The sequence below is a fragment of the Myotis nattereri genome (assembly GCF_964212035.1).
Source record: "Myotis nattereri genome assembly, chromosome: 5".
Classification (NCBI taxonomy): domain Eukaryota; kingdom Metazoa; phylum Chordata; class Mammalia; order Chiroptera; family Vespertilionidae; genus Myotis; species Myotis nattereri.
Window position 1 is genome coordinate 106,606,358 of NC_138080.1, and position 20,914 is coordinate 106,627,271.

Consider the following 20,914-nt stretch of genomic DNA (forward strand, 5'->3'; position numbering starts at 1 on the left):
TGGTAGAAGGTGGAGATGCTCCGCTATCATTTAACGAGGGAATAACCTTCGCCCCCTGGAATGCGGCGCCAGCAGGTTCTGTCAGGCAGGTCCGCGCCTGGGGCTCCAGTGCACCCAGCGAGAGGCTGGTCCCGGCACGAACACACCGCCTCTCTGTTCACGGGGTGAGTCACTCTACTCTGCGCTTTTCCTGCAAAACCGTTCGGGCTATTGCTGGCTCGTTATTTTTCCATATACGTTTCCCAGCCACTCTGTCACGTTATACATACTAGAAGATGTCAGAATTTTGCTTGGAGTTGCACTGCATGTACAGGTTAATTTGGGGGAAATTTACGACTTTGAAAATGAAATCGGACTATCCATGAACATGATGTAATTCACCATTTATTAGATTTCATCAGCCTCCAAAATAGACCAGAACCCAGTAATTCCTGCCACCTCCCGTTACCCACCTGGTCCAAGCCACCAAGGTCCCTCCCTACGGCCTCTGCCTGCCTCCACCACCCCGCCTGTTTCCACAGGCAACTAGAGGGAGTCTTTCTAAGACAGAAAGCAGGTCGTGGCACGGGTCCCACCTAAAATCGCCTTGGAGCACCAGGGATGCCAAACGCCACATCTGGGGAAACGCTGGTTTAAATGAATAAATGAGTGGGTGAGGGACAATATGGATGCTGACCCTACGCAAGACCCTGGGAATGGAGACATTTAAGTGGGGGTGGTCCCTTGGGAAACCAAAATAAGAAACGTGGCATTAGCCTGAGCGGAGCCCCACCCCACCGTGAGGATGAACTTGGGAGATGGTGACGGAGACAGCGAGACCCAAAGGAGCCAGAAGCTAAAACGCGGCACCGGCGTGGCGCGGGCGGGCGGGGCGACACCGGTGACTCAGGGGGCGGGGCGGGGCGGGGCTCCCAGCGCAGGCGCACGCGCCCGGCCTGGACTGGGGTCCCTGCGCGCGGGAGCCGCAGCGCACTCGGCGGTGGTGGCGGGAGAAGCGCTTCCGGTGGTGACGGAGGCGCCACCGAACAGGTTCTGCAAGTGGCGCTGGCGGCGGCCCGCGGGGAGCGGTGAGTCTCGGGTGGCGGCGCGGCCGCGATGGGCGGGAAAAGCGCAGGGAGCCGGGGATGCAGCGGTGCAGCCCGCGCGCCGACTGCAGGGACACCCCGGCTCAGGGACACAAGACCCCTAACCCTGCGGGACTGCCTGGCCATCTGCCTTGCGCCGGGCGCTCCTGCCACCTGCTGCTGACAGCCCCCCACGCCAGCAGCCTAGTTCCCTGGGCTCCCCAGATGGGAGGGGGTCCTCCGAGCGCGCGCACGCCCCCTGCCACGCTGTCCCTGCGGCAGCGACAACTCGCGGTGGGGAGGCCATCCAAGATGGCTGCTGTGGGACCGGCCACGCGCACGGTCGCTAGGTAACCAGGTGGCACCGACCCCGGCGCCCCTCATGCTCCCTTGCTCCTCGTTCTTGGCTTCTCCAGGAGCAGAGCGGGGCGCTGGGGTCAGAGGTGACCACCGGCCGCAGAGCGGGGCGCCGGGGTCAGAGGCGACCACGGGCCCCTGCCCTGGAACTCACAGTCCAGCTGGGAAGAGATGGCAATAGGCTGGTGCCGGCCTTGCATGTCCGTGCTCTTCTGGTCCGTCCCTTCTGCACAGGCCTCTGACCCATCAGGACGGCATTCACCCCATTATCGCTCCGTGTGCAGGGGATGGAGGTCCCTTCGCTTCCCATTCTTAAAGCTCTGTAGGTGCCGGGGTTGCCTTCCTGATCCGATGAGAAAGCTGGGGCTCAGAGAGGCTGAGTGATCTGCCCAAGGTCACCAGCTGGCCATGAGCAGAGCAAGCCTCTGAGTGTCGGTTCCATGTTGCTTCCCCCGCTGGGATGTCTGAAATCTCCTCCCTGGAGCCCACAGCCTTTGCTAGCTGTGCCCCTGTGTGTTTTCTGGAATAGCATTTGTCAGGGTAGCAATGAACTGCTCACGGGCTTGCTTTATTCTCTCCTTGTGCTCCGGGCCTGGGTTTGCCTTGCTCACCTCTCCATCCTCTGACCCAGCAGAGCTCTGCACCACAGGCACCTCCATGAGTATTTGTCCGGCACCTGGATGAGATCCCCATACAGCAGGGGTCCTCAAACTATGGCCCGCGGGCCACATGTAAATACAAATATTGTATTTGTTCCCGTTTTGTTTTTTACTTCAAAATAAGATATGTGCAGTGTGCATAAGAATTTGTTCATAGTTTTTTTTAAACTATAGTCCGGCCCTCCAACGGTCTGAGAGACAGTGAACTGGCCCCCTGTTTAAAAAGTTTGAGGACCCCTGCCATACAGTGACTTTACTCCATGGGCCGCTGCCGTCTGGACCCAGGGCATCTTGTGGGTCATTTTCTCAGAAGTCCCGCCTTCTCTCTGCGGCCTCACCTACAGACTTTGACTTGGGTGCCCCTAGATTTCCTCTTCCTGTGTCCATCCCGTTCACGGAGCTTCTTCCGTGTCCCAGGCACCGGAATGGGTGAAAGGAGGTGTGCAGGCAGAGGAGGGGGCTCTGCAGCCTTTACGGTGCTGCACTCAGACTTGGGGTGTAAGATGGATAAGATGAGAGGGGACCCTGGGAGGGTGGGTGGAGGTCCACCAAGAAGTGCGGGGACCTCAAGCAGGTCCTCTCTCCGCTCAGGCCTGCAGGCGTCTGGCTTGCAAAAATGATGGTGTTTGGAGAGAAGGGGCCGGCAGCTCCCACCCAGCCCGAAGATGGAATCGCTGTATTGGTGCACTCAGGGGCTGGGCGGGCGCAGGCTTTGGGGCCCACGGGGCTTCAGGAAGGGACGGCGCCTGCGGTTCCAGTGAGGAACCTGCAGAGCAGGGGGGCTGTAACCCAGCAGCGGGGGAATGTTTAGGATGCTCTTCACATTCTGGGAGTTTCCTGCTCCCAGGTGGACGGGAATAGGAAGGTGCTGACAGGCAGGGAGCATCACTTCTGCATCCTCGCTTCCTGGAAGAAAGCGGAGAGGACCACCCGAGCAGAGAGACCTCAGAGCGGGTGCAACTGCTCTGCTCGCTGGCGCACGGAGTGCATGTGGCCTCCACATCCTCCACTCGGGCAGCATTAGATGCACTTAGTTGGAGTCTAATCACGGGTAGAACCTTTCACCTGAGGGTAAAGGTGAAAAACATCAGCAGCAGTGAGTCATTGAAGAAAAATACTGCCCGGCCGGCGTGGCTCAGGGGTTGAGCATCAACCTATGAACCAGGAGGTTGAGGTTCAATTCCCGGGCAGGGCACATGCCCGGGTTGTGGGCTTGATCCCCAGTGGGGGGCGTGCAGGAGGCAGCTGATCAATGATTCTCTGTCATCACTGATGTTTCTATCTCTCTCCCCCTCTCCCTTCCTCTCTGAAATCAAGAAAAAAAATTTTTTTTTAAACTGTGCAAGTTAGCCTAGAAAGTGAAAAATTAAATTAGAATATGTAACAAATCTACACCTAATCATAAGAAGTTCAGAGTTATTCAGTTTCTGGTTAACTACTATTAATTTGTGAAATCTTTTCATAGACAGATTACATAACCTGTGAGTTGATTCTTTCAAGTGGATAACATATTCAAGGGAACTTGTCTGAATTGTTACAGATTGATAGTATTTTATCATTTTTACAGGCTGACACCACCATCTCGGTAGAAACCAATAGAATTTTTTTTAATGAATAAGAACGTCACCCAGCCTAAGATATTGATTAAGAAACCCAAACCCCAATTGACCTTGAGGGTTGGCAAGTGGACAAGGATCGTGTTGTCACCTGGGTGTTTTAACGTTAACAGAAGGGAGGGGGTGGGGGCGGGGACGGGGGAGACAGGCAGAAGCAGTACCCCCATGCCCTCCCGATTGGAGACAGGACCCACTTCCCACACAGCCCTCGGCCTGGACGGGAGGAGACAGCCCTGCGAGTGCAGCGCCCTTTGAGGGAGTTGATTCCTCGCCCAGCCCAGGTTCAGCCTTCCGGCCATCACCGGGCCTCCTGCCTGACCACGCCCATAAGGAAGGAATGTGTGGATGACCAGCTCAGAGCCAAACAGCTAGCTCTGCTGTTCAGCTCCTGAGTGCGCGGCTGCCTTGTCAGACACGTCGTCTTGGGCCCCAAGGGTCAGGGGTGTGGAGCGGAGTCAGAGCGAACAGCACTGCAGGGCTGGCCCTCTGGCTGTGGACTTGGCTTCTCTGCGGACTGCAGTTCCTTAAAGGGCTGGAGCAGGACCCAGCCGTCTAAGAACGCCTGGCAAGCCCAGTGCCTGGCGCAGGAGGGCACGCAGTCCTGTTCCCCCCGCGGCTGGCCCTGTCCGGAGACCAGGGCAGCAGACACTTTCTGAGCTCTTTCAAACCGCAGTTGTTTTAACCAGTTTCCAGGTTAATGCCTTCGTTGTCATTGTTAATCTTTAGCCAGGGTTAAAGGTCCTTGTTACCAAGTCCCTGATAAAGCACATTCCCTGCCAACTTATTTTCGGTGAAATTATGGAAAATTCTTTTTCCAGCAGTGAACCAGGTGCCTGGCAGGGAGCTAAAAGCTTGAAAGGGAGTTTCTCTTGAGGAAAAGTTATTGTCCTTGCACATTTCTGGCCACCGTTTTGGCTCACTCAGGCAGCAAAGCTCCATTCCATTCCCCCCACCCCCATCCCCGCCACGGCCACGGCCACGGCCACGGCCACGGCATTTACGGGCTGGACTTCAGCCACTGGGACAGCAGCCTCCTGGCCTGGACCTGGCTCGGTAGGGATGACCCGCCCTCTGCCTGCAGTTCACAGTTGATCCTGGGCCGTAAAGCCTCTTGCACACTTCAGCTTGCCTCTCCCACCAGCTGTGTGAGTGAACTCTGATCCCCATCCTGCAGATGGGAAAACTGACTCAGCGATGTGAAGTCTCTCTCGGTGACATGCCTAGACAGGAAGGGGCAACATCCACACTGCTGTGGTCGAAGTCCAGTTCTGATCCCATGGGTGGTCAGGGAAGGCACCCAGGGCTGCGGGCCACAGGGCGGGGAGCCCTCAGCGGGGCCCAGCAGCCAGTGGGAGTGGCCGTGGAGTCACCTGAGTGTATATATTGCCCCACAGAGGGTAAGACTGTCCCCGTAACGGGTAGGGCATGTGGTCATTACTTATTTATCATTTTTATATTCTTTCAAACATAGTGTTTCCCAAACGTAACTAACCATTGGGTACCCCTGGTATACTTCTTCAAAGCCAGGTTCCCGGGCCCACCCAGCTCTGTTGAGCCGGGATTTCCGGGGAGATCTCTTTTGGTCACAGCCACCTCTTCAGGGAGCAGGGGTTCTGGGGCCGACGCGTACTTGAGCAAGTTAGCTAACCGCCTTGGTAGCCGAACTGTTATGAGGGTTAGAGGAGATAATATAAGGCAAGCTCTTAGAATACGTGGTTCTTAGATGCTAGTGGATATTATTAGGCAGCGTCCTAACTGCTGATAAAGGTTCAGAGACCTGGAGTGTGGGATAACCCCAGCTCGCAGAGTGGGTGGGGCTGCAATCTAAATTCAGGCCTGCTGCCCCCAGGGCACACCCCTCCCCTCATCACCCACCCTCGGTTCCAAGAGACAGGGAGGTGCTCCTTGGAGCCAGGAACTCAAGGTCAGCTAACCAGCTGGTTCAGGAAACTTAGAACCTGAACAGGTCGCGGATGACTGACTGGAGCTGACTGAGGGCTGCTGTGTCGTGGGGGGCGGTCCCTGCCCTTGCACGGCGGCGATGACTGTCACATCTAACCTGTAAGGAAGGCACGGTGCCTCCCGGGATGGTTCGTGAAGACTGCGATATAACTTTAAAAGTGGCTTGCTTGACTTAGAGGCCACTGTAGGTTAACTGTCTTCATCACACTCTGTGTCTCAGGGGACAGGGAGGCCCCAGGAGAGAGGAGACGGACTGAGAGAATGGCCAGTGGGGGGGCAGCCAGAGCAACACATTGATCCACGAAGTCCCCATCCTTTATGGGTGCTGTCCCTGCTACCCCAAAACAGTTACAACAACAACATCAGAGACCACAGATCCCAGGTCCCCATCACAGATGGAATAAGGACGAGAAAGTCTGCAAATGGCGACAGTTACCAAACTGACACAGACTGGAGGGCTAAAGCTCCTGGGAGAATGGGCCCCTCATCTTGCTCCACGAGGGCTGCTGCTAACCGTCCACTTGTAAAAAAAACCCGCTGATGCACCGTGAGAGGAGGGACGCCTGTATTTCCGCATCAAGGAGCCCTCCTCCCACCAGCCCCTGCCCTCTAAGCCTCTGCTCTGGAGCCTCACAGCCGCTCCCGCTCCTCGCACCCCCTTCCTCACTCCTTCAGACGTGAACACTGAGCCTGCTGGCAATCAGAACGCTGCCCGCGTGACGTGCACAGCGCAACACTTTTCTGTTGACGCCTGTAGGTCCTCACCCGCTCGTGACGGGTCAGTGGGCTCCTCGTCGGGGCCGGGGGGCTTCGCTCAGCCCACCCGTGCTGTGCGGGCCGCCATCCTGCCCTTCACGGCGGCTCTGAATTTCCGAAGCTGATTCCTGTCCCTGCAGAGCCTCAGGGAATGTGGCGGAAAGATGCCGTCCCCCCACCCCCACCCCCACCCCCCGCTGGTAAAGTGAGCGACCTCATCCTGGAACACATTCTTGGGTGCCCGTGCCGCCCATCCCGTGAGGTGTGGCACTGTCCCTGACCCGGGCCACGCCTGCCGTCCCCAGCATCCCACGAGGCTGTGTAACAGCATGACTCCCCGGTGGACCCCGGGAAGTTCCTCGTTGAGAAGCACCTGTTGTAAAACTGGGAAGGAAGCCACAGGCCCCAAAATGGAACCACTTGGGCTAAGCCCACGACACCAAACCAGAACTTCATACCTGACCTAGTTGCCGTCTGGACCCTCCCCAGGGATGGAATCCTAACTGGTTGGTCTGGAATTTCCTGGTCAGCACCTATGGGGTCACGAGGTCATCTGCCCCATCGCTCCCTTTCCAGCCCCCAGGGAAGATGAGTTCATCCTTCCTTTCCGATCCCCTCCCGCTGCTGCCCATAAGGCCTCCCACTTTGGCCAGCTCCCCAGGGCTCCTCTGCTTGCTAGAGGCAGCTGCCCTGTTCCCCGACCCTTCAGTAGCCACCTAGGTCTTCATCTACTCAGGTCAGTTGTCATTTAACAACCGTCACCGTTCACTGTGAAATACTGTCAGGACCACGAGGTGCTTCAGGACACCTCTCTCATTTCAATCTTCCTGGGGGAGGGGGACAGCAGGTCGCCCGCCCTCGAGGCCTGGGATGCTGGGCTCCTTCTGGGTAAACAGCCTGCAGGGAAACTACATCCCTCTCCCCGCCCCCCCCCCCCCCCCCAGACTTCCCTCCTTCCGGCCAGGACAACCTGGTCCCTCCGACTGACTCAGTCCCTCCGACTGTAGGAATAACAAAGGCAGCTCTGGACGCAGCAGTATTTGATGCTGATTGCTTCTCCCAGAGGAAGGCTTTCAAACATGAGGCCGTGCTACTATTGGTTTTATTTTTAACTTTTTCTGTTTCCAGTTTCTCTAGAGTATTTCTGGGTTCCCCAAAATAAGGCATGGCGAAATACCACGGACTTATAAAAAGGCACGTGTGGAAGTCATGGAAATTGGGCTGAGATTCGTGGACAGAGTTAGCGTTGGGTTTGGGTTATCTCTCTGCTACGAACAGCAGGATATCTGGGGAAGTAGGAACACACCCGCGTCATTACTTGATACGTTTCTGCAGTGTCTGGACCTGGTCAGGCTTCACTGGACTTGTCCCTCTGTCCCTCCCAGTCCGCGACCATGTCTGGAGAACTCCCACCGAACATCAACATCCAAGAGCCTCGATGGGACCAAAGCACTTTTGTGGGACGAGCCAGTCATTTCTTCACTGTGACGGACCCCAGGAACCTCCTGCTGACCAACCAACAGCTGGAGGACGCCCGGAAAACCGTGCACGATTACAGGTGACATCGTGAGTGCGCTTCGGGCGGAATATGTTAATAGTCATCATGTTAGCCTGTTACCTATAAACCTTCACTTAGCAACTTTACGTGTGTGTGTGTGTGTGTGTGTGTGTGTGTGTTTGCAGTGGAATCCTTTTTATTAAAAAAAAATAGAACTAGGAAGACATGTTCTATTCTCCATTGCTGACCCTTAACACATATGTCCAGGAGTCACAGTGCCCCAAAATAAGAGCTGTCCCTCCAACTCCCAGGTACCAATCTGTGAAGTCCCCTTTTCACAGGGCCCTGCCCTTCTCTCCAACACTCGCAATGCCGGCATCTACAGCCACCCAGGCATCCTTCTGCCTCTACTGGAGACAGCGTCATACAACAGGCAGATTGCCCAGAATTAGGGAGGCTGGTTGCTTCTGAGATAAAGTATAATGAACATCTGCATAACCTTCAAGTGGGCCAGGCCTTCTAGGCAGAAACTTCATTTGTTCCCACCCGACTACATAACTACATAACAACTACCTAACGATGAAAACCCTCAGGACAGCAGATAACACAGGTGCCTGGATTAGCCTCAGTCTACAAAGCAGGGGGGAATGTCTGGCCTGGGGGCGTATAAGGCTCAGGCCCTGCCCAGGCATTAGGGGTGAGGTAATTAAATGTTTGACCTAATACAGCCGAGGTAATTAAATGTTTGACCAAATACAGCCAGCTAGTTTTTAAGTTGATAAATATGTATGGCCCGAGGATGATGTTATGAATGCCCATATGGCCCTTGGCAGAGAAAAGGCTCCCCCACCCTAGATAAAGTTTGCATACAGTTACCTAAGCCAGTGGTTATCAACCTTCCTAATGCTGCGACCCTTTAATACATTTCCTTGTTTGTTGTTTGTTGTGGTGACCCCCAATTTCACTGTTACAAATTGAACATCATTAAAGCATAGTGATTAATCACAAAAACAATAGGTAATTATATATGTATTTTCTGATGGTCTTAGGCAACCCCTGTGAAAGGGTCGTTCGACCCCAAAAGGGGTCGCGACCCACAGGTTGAGAACCACTGACCTAATCAAAGGAGAGGGAAGGAGAGAGACACTTCACGTTCTAATCTTTTACCTCGCGTTTATCTCAGCAGATGCACTCATTTCTTTCCACACGGTCTTAGAAGCGGGGATAGATGTATTTATGAGGGTGTGTCCTTCCTGGTCCTTTATGTGTCAGCGTAGGGGCCGATATAATACGCTATTTCACAGTCCGCTTTAAGAGGATGATGGACTAGGCCCGGAGGCTGGTGTAACAGAGAACCCCAAACTGAGTCCCTTAAAACAACAGGAGCACATCCCCTCCCTGTGCCAGAGAGGAGGCCTCTGAAACCAAGAGGAGGGCAGGCCTGTGCCCGTCTGAGGCTCCAGGGAGAGTCCTCCCTTCTCCCTCGAGCTTTCGGTGGCTCTGGGTGCCCCCTGGCTGGTGGCCACATGGCGAGACCTCCGCCTCTGGCAGCCACGGCCTTGTCTGTGCCGCTGCACGTGGCGGTCCTGTATGGGCCGCTCATCCTAGAGTGGCGTCTGCAAGGGCCCTGTTTCCAAATGAAGTCACATCCTGGGGTTCCAGGTAGACGTGCTTTGGGGGGAGGATTCCACCCAGGATGGATGGTACAGAGAATATCTAAAGACGCAGAGAAACGCTTACTAAATCTTACTGATAAGAAAGGTGGTTACAGAGCAGCAGGTCTAGTGCCGCCTTTAAATAAACACGCACGTAGACATCTTAGGGAGGATGGACAGTGTGGGCACTAACGCATCACCAGGGGGGCCGAGCAGGTGAAGGCTTCCGTGATCTAATCGCTGCAGTGAGTTTCTGTATTCCCTAAATTTCTAGCAAGGCATATGTGTTTCTCTGGTAAAGAGAAAAAAATAGTGAGCCTGCCTAATCTAGGTTTTCAAACTATAGATATAAAAATGAACTAATGTTCTTGATTGCCACAGCTTTTGTCCAGTTGTCTAAAAAATATTTTAGAGTTTGCAGAGTTCAAAATACACGTTTAACTATGTCATTTAAAACAAAGAATATTTCAAAGTCGACTGCTTCCCTAGTATAGCAGGTCTGTTTTGGCTTTTCCAAATGACAGCGGGTGTGAGGTGTGGGCTGAAATGTTCCCGTGAAGTGTTACTGTCCTTCTGCTGGTGAAGTTTCGCCGAGTCGGTAATGGACTTGCCGGCCCGTCCAGGAGGGAAGTGTACCCACGCACCGCCCCGCTGCCTGTCCGGACCGCGGGCGAGGCCTTCGGAATGAGCAGCTGTGTTTGTTGTTTCCTAGACAAGGAGTGGTCCCTCCGGGTCTCACTGAGAACGAACTGTGGAGAGCAAAGTACATCTATGACTCGGCTTTCCACCCCGACACTGGAGAGAAGATGGTTTTGATAGGACGAATGTCAGCGCAGGTTCCCATGAACATGACCATCACGGGCTGTATGATGACATTTTACAGGTGAGCTGTGGCTCGGCGACAACAGTTCCCTTCACGTTGCAGCAGCTTCAAGTAGGTTTGGGTGTAAATGATGTTACTGAAATAAATGACTCCCTGCCGGGTCCCACTCTGCACAGATGCAGGTCCAGGCCTCTGCAGTGCCTGTTCCCTCCGCTGCACAGTATTCTCTCTGCTGCTCAAAGGGAGGCTGCGCTTTTCCCCTAAAGCTCAGACCCACAGGGAAATGCGGAGGAGGAAGAACGTACAGAGTGTCCATGCAGATTCTCTTTTCCTCCATTCATGTCGGTGCAGGTGTGGAGATGGAGGCGGAGGTGCAGGTGGGAGGGGTCAGGACCACTTAGCCTACAAACGGCTTCTTCTTCTCCCAGGAGAAGGGCCTGACAGTGGCCGAGTGCCCACTGTGCCAGGCTCTCCACACATGTAAGAGAAGTGTGAGTTAGCTCTGTCTTTGCCACGACCCCCTGACCTCGGTGTCACCGTCTCTAACGAGTGAGGAAACTGAAAGGAGGGTTGATAAAGTCTGCCCAGCCACCAGGCCCTACGCCCGCCACCAGGCCCTACGCCCAGCATCCTCCCGTCACTGGGGCTCGAGTTTTCTGTCCCACAAACGGTGAGGCCGCAGGCAATGGTGGCGGCGTGACGCTCGCTCCGTTTCAGGACCACGCCGGCGGTGCTGTTCTGGCAGTGGATCAACCAGTCCTTCAATGCCGTGGTCAACTACACCAACAGGAGCGGGGACGCCCCCCTCACGGTCAGGTAAGGCCCTGCTGCCCCTCCCCGTGTCCATCCGATGGGGCGGTGATGCTCTCCTGATTAAAAAGTCTGTTATGGAAGATATTCTCATCAGTGGCCCTTTCCCTCCCGTTCTATCAAGATATTTGTTCATCTGGCCTGATTCTCAGACGTTATTCGTGCCATTGGCGGTGCTGTAGGAAGACAGGTCCCCCTCACCCTCAGGCTCTGCTCCCCCAGAACACACGGCAGCTCAGGCTGGCCTGGCGTGAACCACACGCTGCACCCCGTCTACCCTGTGCGCGTGGACAGACTGCCGGCGCCAAAAGCAGCAGCGTCCATGGTGTGACTGACCTCGGCAGAGGTCAGGGGGCTTTTACACCTGATGGTCTTACACATCGGTCATCGATGGAGCCAGAGAGGAAGGGAATGGGTTTGAGTTGTGCCCCCTGAGGAAGTTTTAGAGGGGCCAGAGGGATCCGTCAGGCAGAACTTTTAGCTTGGCTCCGCCCCCACGCCAGGGTGTTGTCTTATCGCTCCAATTGCTTTGACAGTCTGTGTTCTTCTGTCGTCATGGGTAACCAGCAGTGACTGTCACAGCGCCTCGCACCCAACCCGTGAGCTAAAACGCATTTCTAAACAGGACAGAATTGCTTGGGCTTAACTGTATTTCAGAGATGAGACTTTTTGAAGTATTATACACTAAGATACCATTTTAGGAAGAACAGCATTGCACATTGGCTGTCAGCATGCGTCTTCACACTTGGAAGTTATTTTACGTTCGTTTAGTGGATGTGCCGCAGACACGTAGGCCGCTGTGCGTTCCCACACCTGCCGTGTCCTGCGCGCTCACTGGCCCCTTCTCCGTCCTCGTCCGTGTTCGGTGTGCCAGGTCCCTGTGAGGAATCGCACTGTCTGTGGGTTGCTTGCCTTTTCTCCAGGTTACTCTGCCTGCAGGCGATGCTGACGCTGTTTTCTGGACGGTCCGCTCTTATGCCCGTGCGCCGTCCCCCATCATTTCCTTCAACAAGTACCAGTTTCCCAATGGTCACCGTTGTGTGTGCTGTTCTTTTTCTTCTCAGCGAGCTGGGAACGGCTTACGTGTCTGCAACAACTGGCGCCGTCGCGACCGCTCTAGGACTCAACGCACTGACCAAGGTGCGCGGATCTTTATTCCATGGGCAAGCTTGTAGCTGCTTCTCACTGCCTGGCTCCTAGTCACTCCACTGTTTCTCAAAATAGTTCAAGTCCTAAGACTTTCTTATTATGGTCATTCTCTTCGACTGCTTATTTTTGTGTGTGTGTGTGTTTTTTAAAAATATTTTTATTGATTTCAGAGGAAGGGAGAGGGAGAGAGAGAGATAGAAACATCAATGATGAGAGAGAATCATTGACCAGCTGTCTCCTGCACACTCCCCACTGGGGATTAAGCCCACAACCCGGGCATGTGTCCTTGACCAGAATCGAACCCGGGACCCTTCGGTCCACAGGCTGACGCTCTATCCACTGAGTCAGACCAGCTTGGGTGCAACTGCATGTTTTAATTACAGCTTCCTTGGGAAGGGGTGTCCCCCACAGCCAAGACGCTGGTCTGTGCCTGACATAGTGCTAAGTTACGTGCTCACCCACCAGAACAGCCCACCAGCGGCTGTGCGGGCAGCGGGCCTCAGGCCACACCTCTGAAGAGGGGGCGAGCCAACACCTGACCCCAAGAGTTTGGGACTCAATGCCCCTCCACACTAAGCTGCCAAAATGTCTGAGAAGTCGCATACGCCCCGCTAGAGATATACAAATACCACTAGGTGACAGGTTGAGAAAGGACTCCTGGCCTGAGTTTCTGTACACAGGACTCTGCATTTTCAGCAGTTTTCAGGAAGCAATAGGCACTGCCACCCAGGAATCCAGGAAAAGTGAGACCATGCTTTCGGATTTCTCCTCTGCAGCACGTGTCACCACTCATAGGACGCTTCGTGCCCTTTGCTGCCGTAGCTGCTGCGAATTGCATCAACATCCCACTGATGCGGCAAAGGTCAGTCACGGGCATTTCTAGAAATGGCTGCGCTTACAGTACAGACCGTCCTCGGTGACGTCGGACTCGACGTATGTCGTTTCGTGGTTACGTCGCCATCTCCCATTTATTTATAAAAAAAAAGTTCCGTCATTTCGATGTATGTACATAGGTGCTTTATGTTTTTTATTATTTATTTACCACAAGTAAAGGTCAGGTACTGTTATCTTTCTTTTAAATTTTTTTACTGTTTCACTTCATTGCTGCTGTGTCTGTGCTCCCTGTGAGTGACGTAGGTGCTTATGTAGGCGGGTTCCGACTTAAGGCGAAAATCGCATTACGTCGCTGTAGGAATGGATCTCCGACGTAACCCAAGGACCTACTGTCGTAATAAGATTCTTATAAGAATTCACTTCGTTGAAACTTTTAAAATTATTTTAATATTTACAGATAGAATCGTATGAGATTGGGGATTTGTGTCAAAATAATCTGGAGTTGGAAGTGAGGATGGGTCCACTGATGGACAGGCTTAGCTGCTGAGCTGCTAATTCCTGGGACAGGCTGAGTGCAGGAGCTAGAATACCCTTTCTGCTTCCGTATCACAGCGGCTAGCACCCCTCACACTCAGATCTAGTTGTGCCAGGGCGGGCAGAGCAGGTCTACAAACAGGAAGTTTGTTCTCTCAACAGGTCCTTCTTTTCCCCCAGAATTTCCTTTTGGAATTTAAAATAATATTAATCTATATCTTTGGAAGGTTTTGTTTTTTGTTTTTTTTTACAATTTAGAGAAGAAAGAACAAGAAAAAACATTTTGGAATGGATAAGGAGGAACAGGGTAAGGCAGGAGCTGTAAGGGTAGCCTTGGGAACTGTCGCTTTGTCGCTGACTTGTTACAAATACCCCTTAGCGCCATCTACTGGTGACTCCTGGGTCCTCCTCGGGTCCCTCAGCGCGGCCACGTGTCAAGGTCTACCTTTCATTGGAAAGTCCCTCTAACTTGCACATCAGCATAAAAATCACCCTTACTCTTCAGTTAGCATAGTCACCCAGTGAGGCGTATTTTCATTAAAATTGCGACTCCTTTTTGTATTACAAAGTTACTGTGTTATTTTACTTTTGTGTCTGTTGCACGAGGATTAACCTTTTCATAGGATGTAAAAAGAGACTTGTTTGTGCCAAAATGTCTCTTGGGTGGGTGACTGGATTACGTGGGGACTTGAACTTTCGGTGGTTTCATGAGGCACCTGTGAACACCTGGCGTGCGTTTTGCTCTGCAGGGAACTCAAAGTCGGCATTCCCGTCACCGACGAAAACGGGACCCGCCTGGGTGAGTCGGCACAGGCTGCACAACAAGCCATCGCACAAGTGGTCGTCTCCAGGATTCTCATGGCCGCGCCCGGCATGGGTGAGTATGACTGTCACCCACCCACCCACCCACCCATCCCCCATCCACTCCACAAACACAGATTGAACAAGTGTTTGTGCATCAGTGAACCAAACGCACCCTCCCCTGCTGTCGGCTCCTTCAAGGTGAGAAAACTAGAAGCTGAGGCTCAGAAGTGGGGTATCTCCCAGGGCCACCCACAGGGCGTGTGCCTGGCTCAAGGCGGAGTCTTTATTCTCTGCTCCGTAGGGCTGCCCCATCCCCATCGGGGTGCATTTGTTTTATGGGTACAGGAGGCAGACATTCCTGATGTTGGCACTGTTCATACTTAAAGTTAAATGTAAAGTTCTCCTCACGATTATAGAGCTTCCTGGCTGGAAAAGAGCATTACATTATTTTTCAAAATTCTAGAAAATGGGAACACTGATTTTCCCCCAATCCTAAAGTATCTGAAAGAATTATTGCAGATGGCTTCACTCTGCCGTGGGAAAAGGCTTAAAAGTGACATAAGCCTTTTGTCAACTTGTTGGGGGCAATGTGAGCTGAAAGTAGGCAGGAGCTAGCGCGTTCAGCGGGTCTCCTTTCCTTGCAGCCATCCCCCCGTTCATCATGAACACCCTGGAGAAGAAGGCCTTTCTGAAGGTGAGTCCTTCCATTTCCCATCCAGCCCTCACACGCACCGACTCTTCCTACCTGAACCCCGAGCCAAGCATTCGAAGGCCAGTGGCACTCGGGCACTTATGTAGATGAAAGATGGTTCCGGGAACATTCTATTTCCAATCTCAGATATTTGACAAAGCTCCCAGGAAGGAAAACTGCTGCCACGCCTCTCACTGTCGGAAATGGAAAAGGGGTTTGGAGGCAGCGTCACGGAACAGTGAATTGCCCGGTTTATTTTTCTTTGGGGAGCGTAACAATTCGTTAATCTGTGCACTGCCCTCATTTGACTGACACACCCAGGTTGTCACCTGGACACACCAACCCCTGAGAGGGAAGGGCCCTGGTGGGGACCAGGGACTGTGGGTTTCTCCTGGAGACGCTCCAAGGAACGAAGGGAACTAGAGAGCCAGCATGACCCTCAGTCGCACGTCCCATGTCAACGCGTGAGGCTGCGAGATCCAGCGCTTCCTTCCCTGGCTGTCCTTGAGGGGGGTTCTGGGATCATCTCGTCTTGACCACCTCTCTCCCTTCCTCTCTAGTCCACTCCTCCCTCCCTCACGTTAACCTGTGCGACGTCCTCTTTCACCGGAGGAGTCTTCGGGGACCAGGGTACGCCTCGCACACGAGCTCTGGGGTCACCATCTCTAACCACTAGTGTTGCCTCTTAACTCCATTGGCTGATGTCATGACAACCAGTTCACCACTTGGTCGCAGCTATTTCTGTGGCCTTAGTTACGGGACCATCTACTCGTCGCTCTTTATAGTGTGCATTTTGATACCACTTTTGAAAACTAAGAATCTAACAGTATTTATTCTCCAAAAGACTGACCCACTCACTCATTTCCATTTTTAAAAAGCGACAGGCAGAATGTCTGACGCCAGCCACAGCTTTAACCATACTGACAGAGAGAAGGCCAAGAGAGGGGAGACGCGGGGATGAGGGGGTGCTTGCGGGGCTTCTGTTCCGTCCCAGGCCCTGGCCTCGGTGGTTTATGAACGTTACCACGTGCTTGGGAAGCGGGTTGGGCTCTGCCTGCTCGCCCGCACATGGAGCCAGTGTTAGGGCAGCCCTCTGGGCAGAGCGGCCTGCCTCCCAGCCAGGAGGGGGATGGTAACAACAGCGACCTGGACCCACCAAGCACCATTGAGATCACATGTGCAAGGGGAGGACGAGAAGCCGTGGCCTCCACACGTGCGTCTACTGACAGGTCGGGGGCAGGGGGCCGCGGGAAGTCGGGACTAGCACGCGTGTTGCCGTGTTCCCCCCGTTACGCGAATCACAGTCCACCTGGACCTGTAACGGGGGCTCCTTCCAGTCCGTCGGCAGAAGAAATGGTCGCCAAGAGCCTGTATGGAAAGTCTTCAAAATAATGTCTTTCTCGTCACAGAGGTTCCCGTGGATGAGTGCGCCCATTCAGGTTGGACTGGTTGGCTTCTGGTGAGTAGAATCCCTTCGAGATCATTCCTTTCTCTTTTAAAGACACGCGTGCAGCACATGAAGAGGGAGGAGAGGGAGGTGATGTGGGACCCAGTTTAGAAAATGAGGCCATCCCAGAACACCTGGGACTTACGGTCCCGATAATGAGCTGGAAGTAGACTGTCTTTAGGGAAGCTTACAACATTTGGGACTGTTTGCATGATTCTTCCTTAAACTCCTGTTATCTCCGATTTTTAAAAAATTATTTTGGCAGTCATTGGTGTAATAGCATGATACAAACGGAACCTGGTTTTTGAGGCTCTAAAGAGAGGAAGGGGACTGTTGGAAAAGCAAACTAGACAAACCTGAGACGGCGACTATTTCCCAGTGCGCTGATTTGCCTTTTTTTCTTTTTTTTAAGTTTGGTATTTGCTACGCCTCTGTGCTGTGCCCTCTTTCCTCAGAAAAGGTACGTGTTTGTTATTCTTTGGGACGAGCACGCGTTTTCATCCGACAAACCAGACCCTCCCTGAGTTACAAGTGTTACTCCACGTCACAGGGGCTATTGTTCCATTTCACTGGGAGGAAAGTTGAGGCTCACACAGATGAAGGAAGCCAAGGTCTCTAAAAGGAACAGCTGGAGGCAGGAATCAGACGCACATCTGCTTAATTTCTAAACTCTCTCTACCTGCTCCCGCGCCACCTGGAAATGCCCCTTCTTTTGTAAGAGGGGAACTCCGGTGCAGACTGGCTTTTATGGAAATGTAAATGTGGCTCATGCCACCCCGTCCGTGGGCACGTGCATCTGTAATACAGACGCCTGGGAATGTCAGTTGCACCCCCGGGAACAGCCATTACACGCCCTCAGCTCCAGGGTCGGTATGTTTGCTTCCCTTCTTCCTGCTTGTTTTCGGCCTTTGCAGTGGTTCTCAACCTTCTGGCCCTTTAAATACAGTTCCTCCTGTTGTGACCCAACCATAAAATTATTTTCGTTGCTACTTCATCACTGTCATGTTGCTACTGTTCTGAATCGTCATGTAAATATCTGATATGCAGGAAGGTCTTAGGCGACCTCTGTGAAAGGGTCCTTCGACCGCCAAAGGGGTCGCGACCCACAGGTTGAGAACCGCTGCTTTAACCCTTTGAGTGCCAACCAGTATCCTAGGAACTATGCTAAAATTGCCAAGGCATTTTTGCTGATTTTACAGCAGTTTAGGAAAAAAATTATGACAATTAGGCAGACAAATGCCAGTGGTCAATTTTAGAACTACAAACATTTGGCATCGTAAGTAATCTGCACGTAGGTGCCATCTGTCACTACAGAGTGAACTGCTAGCATCTAACAGTGACACTGCAGGCGGAGCGCGATGGCGCTCCCGGCACTTTTGGTGAAAGACAGGAGGAGCTCGATCGGCATGCTAGAGGTTAAAGCCTTCTCGTGCGCTTCTGTCCCAGGCTGCTGTGGGTGTGAGCACTGGATTGACAGGGGTGTTAGTGCAGCTGCGTCTAGTCAGCCGTGGGCAAACTACGGCCCGCTGGCCGGATCCGGCCAGTTTGAAATGAATAAAACTAAAAAAAAAAAAGACCGTACCCTTTTATGTAATGATGTTTACTTTGAATTTATATTAGTTCACACAAACACTCCATCCATGCTTTTGTTCCCGTTGTGGCCCTCGAGTCAAAAAGTTTGCCCACCCCTGGTCTAGATCTAAGTCTCCCGCCGCCTCCTGACCCGGCGCCAGGCGTGGAACGGGTTCTGCTGTGTGGATGGGGTGTGAGGGCTGCCGGCCTCTGCCCTGGGGCTGCGCCTGCGGGGCCAGGTCCTGGCTCCGGGTCTGTCACGCCCTAGGCAGCCCTAGGCATGCGGAGGAGGCTCTGGATGGGGCGCTGTTCCAGATGACCTTTCTCAGGTGCCTCCGCCGGACAGAGAACGCCACCATTCACCGGCCCATCCTCTGTCTGTGACCCCGCCATTCTTAAGCAGAGAAGTCACCCTATTCACCCCAGGTGTGGAAGCCACGGCCCCCGGACAGAGCAGGACATCCCAGCCCACCTCGGCCCCTGTAACCACTGTCCTTTCTCCCTCCCCAGTTCCATGTCCGTGACCAGCCTGGAGCCTGAGCTGCAAGCCAAGCTGCGAGAGAGCCACCCTGAGCTCCGCCGCGTGTACTTCAACAAGGGACTGTGAAGGGGGAGGATGCCGGCCCAGCCCGCCCGCTCGGACCTGGTGCGCCAGCGAGGGAGGCCTCCCGCCTGGCTTCTCCCGGGCACAGACCTTCTCCAAGACCCACGTCAGCCTGTAGAGTCGGCTGCTCCGTCCAGCACGGCGCCGGGTGGGCCAGGCACCCCCGTCGCCCTCTCACATCTGAGTCATGGGATAATGAACAGAAATGGCCTTCCTGTAGCTTTTATGGTAATTATTTCCTCAAAGACAACAGTCCAGCCCTCACCTCAAGTTTTTAAAAGCGCTGCTAGGCACAGAGTAGATGCTCAAGAAATTGATTATCAGTCAGTACAAAGGAAATCAGGTAAAATACTGAATTGTCATCCCACTCTTGTTTCAGAGCAAGGCCATGGAGGCAGTGATTTGCAGAGCACACAGCTCTGATGCTAAACTATAAAACAGCGCGTAGGGTAAACCCTGCGTCGCGGAACGGACACGTGTGGCGCGGCGTCCTGCTCTCAGGAGCTGAGCACTCCCTGCCGCTGGACATCTCTGGTCGAACCTTAAATTGCTTCTGTTTTATGTTCCTATGAAAATGTTATACCTGTTGGCTTGATATTCAATTACATCAAACACTCAGATAACTGCCATGTGCACACGTCAGTGTAGGAAGCGTGTTCGGTCCTGGTGCGGCATGCCGGGACGTTCGGGTTCGTCTGGAGATTTCAGGAGTGAGAGCAGGGCCAGCCCCTACGGGTCTTGTCTCATCCTTGCTGATCTCATTGGCTTTCGGGAAGATTCGGACATCATGTGTGTGAATCGGTGGCTAAATGATTTTACTTGAAGGTTGTGTACTGCATCCGCCCTGTTTGAAAATAAGGCTCCATGGACCACTGTTTACATCCCTGTAGTAGTTTCACATTTAATATAGTTCATGCAATAGAGACTGTGTTTCCGGTCTGTCCGTGTTCACAGGTGTAGGCAAGGCAGTGTGCCCTTGCGGGTATTGATTCCACTGTAATTCGGAAACATGTAAGTGGAAAAACGTACAACAGTGCTGGCAGATCTCTGGCAATGAGACGGGCTGAGTTCCCCATCCAGAAACAGGGTGAGCCTCGTGTGCGTTCCTCTTCTCCGAGGGGTGGATGGGCCACTCGGAGCCTTCCTTTATGCCTCCAAAATGTTCTCCATTTTTCCGTCTTAAACCCTTTGAAGCAAAAGTGGTTCCCACAACACATGCTGGCCTTGCGTGTGTTGTGTTGCCATAGATGCTGCTCTTGAAGAAGTGGTCAAAGCCTGAAATTCAGGGCCGTCTCCCTGAGGTGCTTCCAGGGTGCTCCTACCGAGAGCCCAGCCCGGGAGGCCCTCCCACGCCCGGCTACCCTAGAATGCTCACCCCCTCACTGGGAGCCCCCCCAGCGACCTCACCTTTGCTGAAAAAGCAATGGCTGGGCAGAGGTGGATAAACTGCCATTTTTAGGCGCCATTATGAAAGGGATAGCAACTGTGGCGCTGTGTCTACTTAACATTATCGTAGGAGCTCCGGCTCCTGGCGCTTTTATTTCCTGTCAGCGTAACCGTGGTTTATAAAAAGGAACAAACGGACAGGATGCCCTTGGCCACCTCCCAGCGACCTGGAGGACCGCTCCCAGGAAGTGCAATGGCTGGGAAAGGCGCCGGACCCCAGGCGGGAGTGGCCGAGCGCGTGCTGCGGGCGGCGGCTGTTCAGTGTTAGCGCAGTGTCTTGCCAGTGTGGGGATCAATGTACTGTTCCAGTTCAGCTGGATGAAATGTTAAATAAACTCAGAATGAAAGCAAATCCTCTCTTTTATTTGTACGTAAAGCATCTGCCGATGGTACCTTCCATTCAGACTTACTGCCTGGGGTGCCATCAGTATCTCCCAGTGGGGAGATATTTCTGTTTTATGCCTTTAGCGGGAAATATATTTCTAGTTGTGGCCACCAGCCTTCCACCTTGCTGACCCCACACATAGAGCCCCCACCCCGCCCCACACAACATGACTCCAGGCGTGTGAATGATGAGCCGGGACGGGCGATTCTGCTTACACGCAACTAGCACCATGGCACGCGGGCAGGCAA

General features: G+C 53.4%; 1 protein-coding gene across 5 annotated transcripts; it reads left to right on the forward strand.

The window, feature by feature from the left end:
- The first annotated feature begins 894 nt into the window (after window positions 1-894).
- Window positions 895-20,633, forward strand: SFXN1 (sideroflexin 1). 5 transcript variants are annotated; one of them, XR_013996086.1, is made up of 12 exons: window positions 895-1,067; window positions 7,800-7,972; window positions 10,280-10,450; window positions 11,108-11,206; window positions 12,265-12,340; window positions 13,126-13,211; window positions 14,467-14,594; window positions 15,166-15,215; window positions 16,622-16,671; window positions 17,072-17,119; window positions 18,742-19,063; window positions 19,215-20,633. XR_013996086.1 is itself a non-coding variant. In XM_081092925.1 (12 exons), exons 2-12 carry the CDS (start codon window positions 7,809-7,811, stop codon window positions 18,769-18,771), a joined length of 972 nt encoding a protein of 323 aa, XP_080949051.1. In that variant the 5' UTR covers window positions 895-1,067; window positions 7,800-7,808; the 3' UTR covers window positions 18,772-20,633. The 5 variants fall into 5 exon arrangements, 4 of the variants coding, with proteins under 4 accessions (XP_080949051.1, XP_080949053.1, XP_080949054.1 ...); XM_081092925.1 differs by adding an exon at window positions 15,773-15,842 and having other exon boundaries at window positions 18,742-20,633; XM_081092926.1 differs by adding an exon at window positions 15,773-15,842 and having other exon boundaries at window positions 982-1,067; window positions 7,750-7,972; window positions 18,742-20,633.
- Window positions 20,634-20,914: the final 281 nt, after the last annotated feature.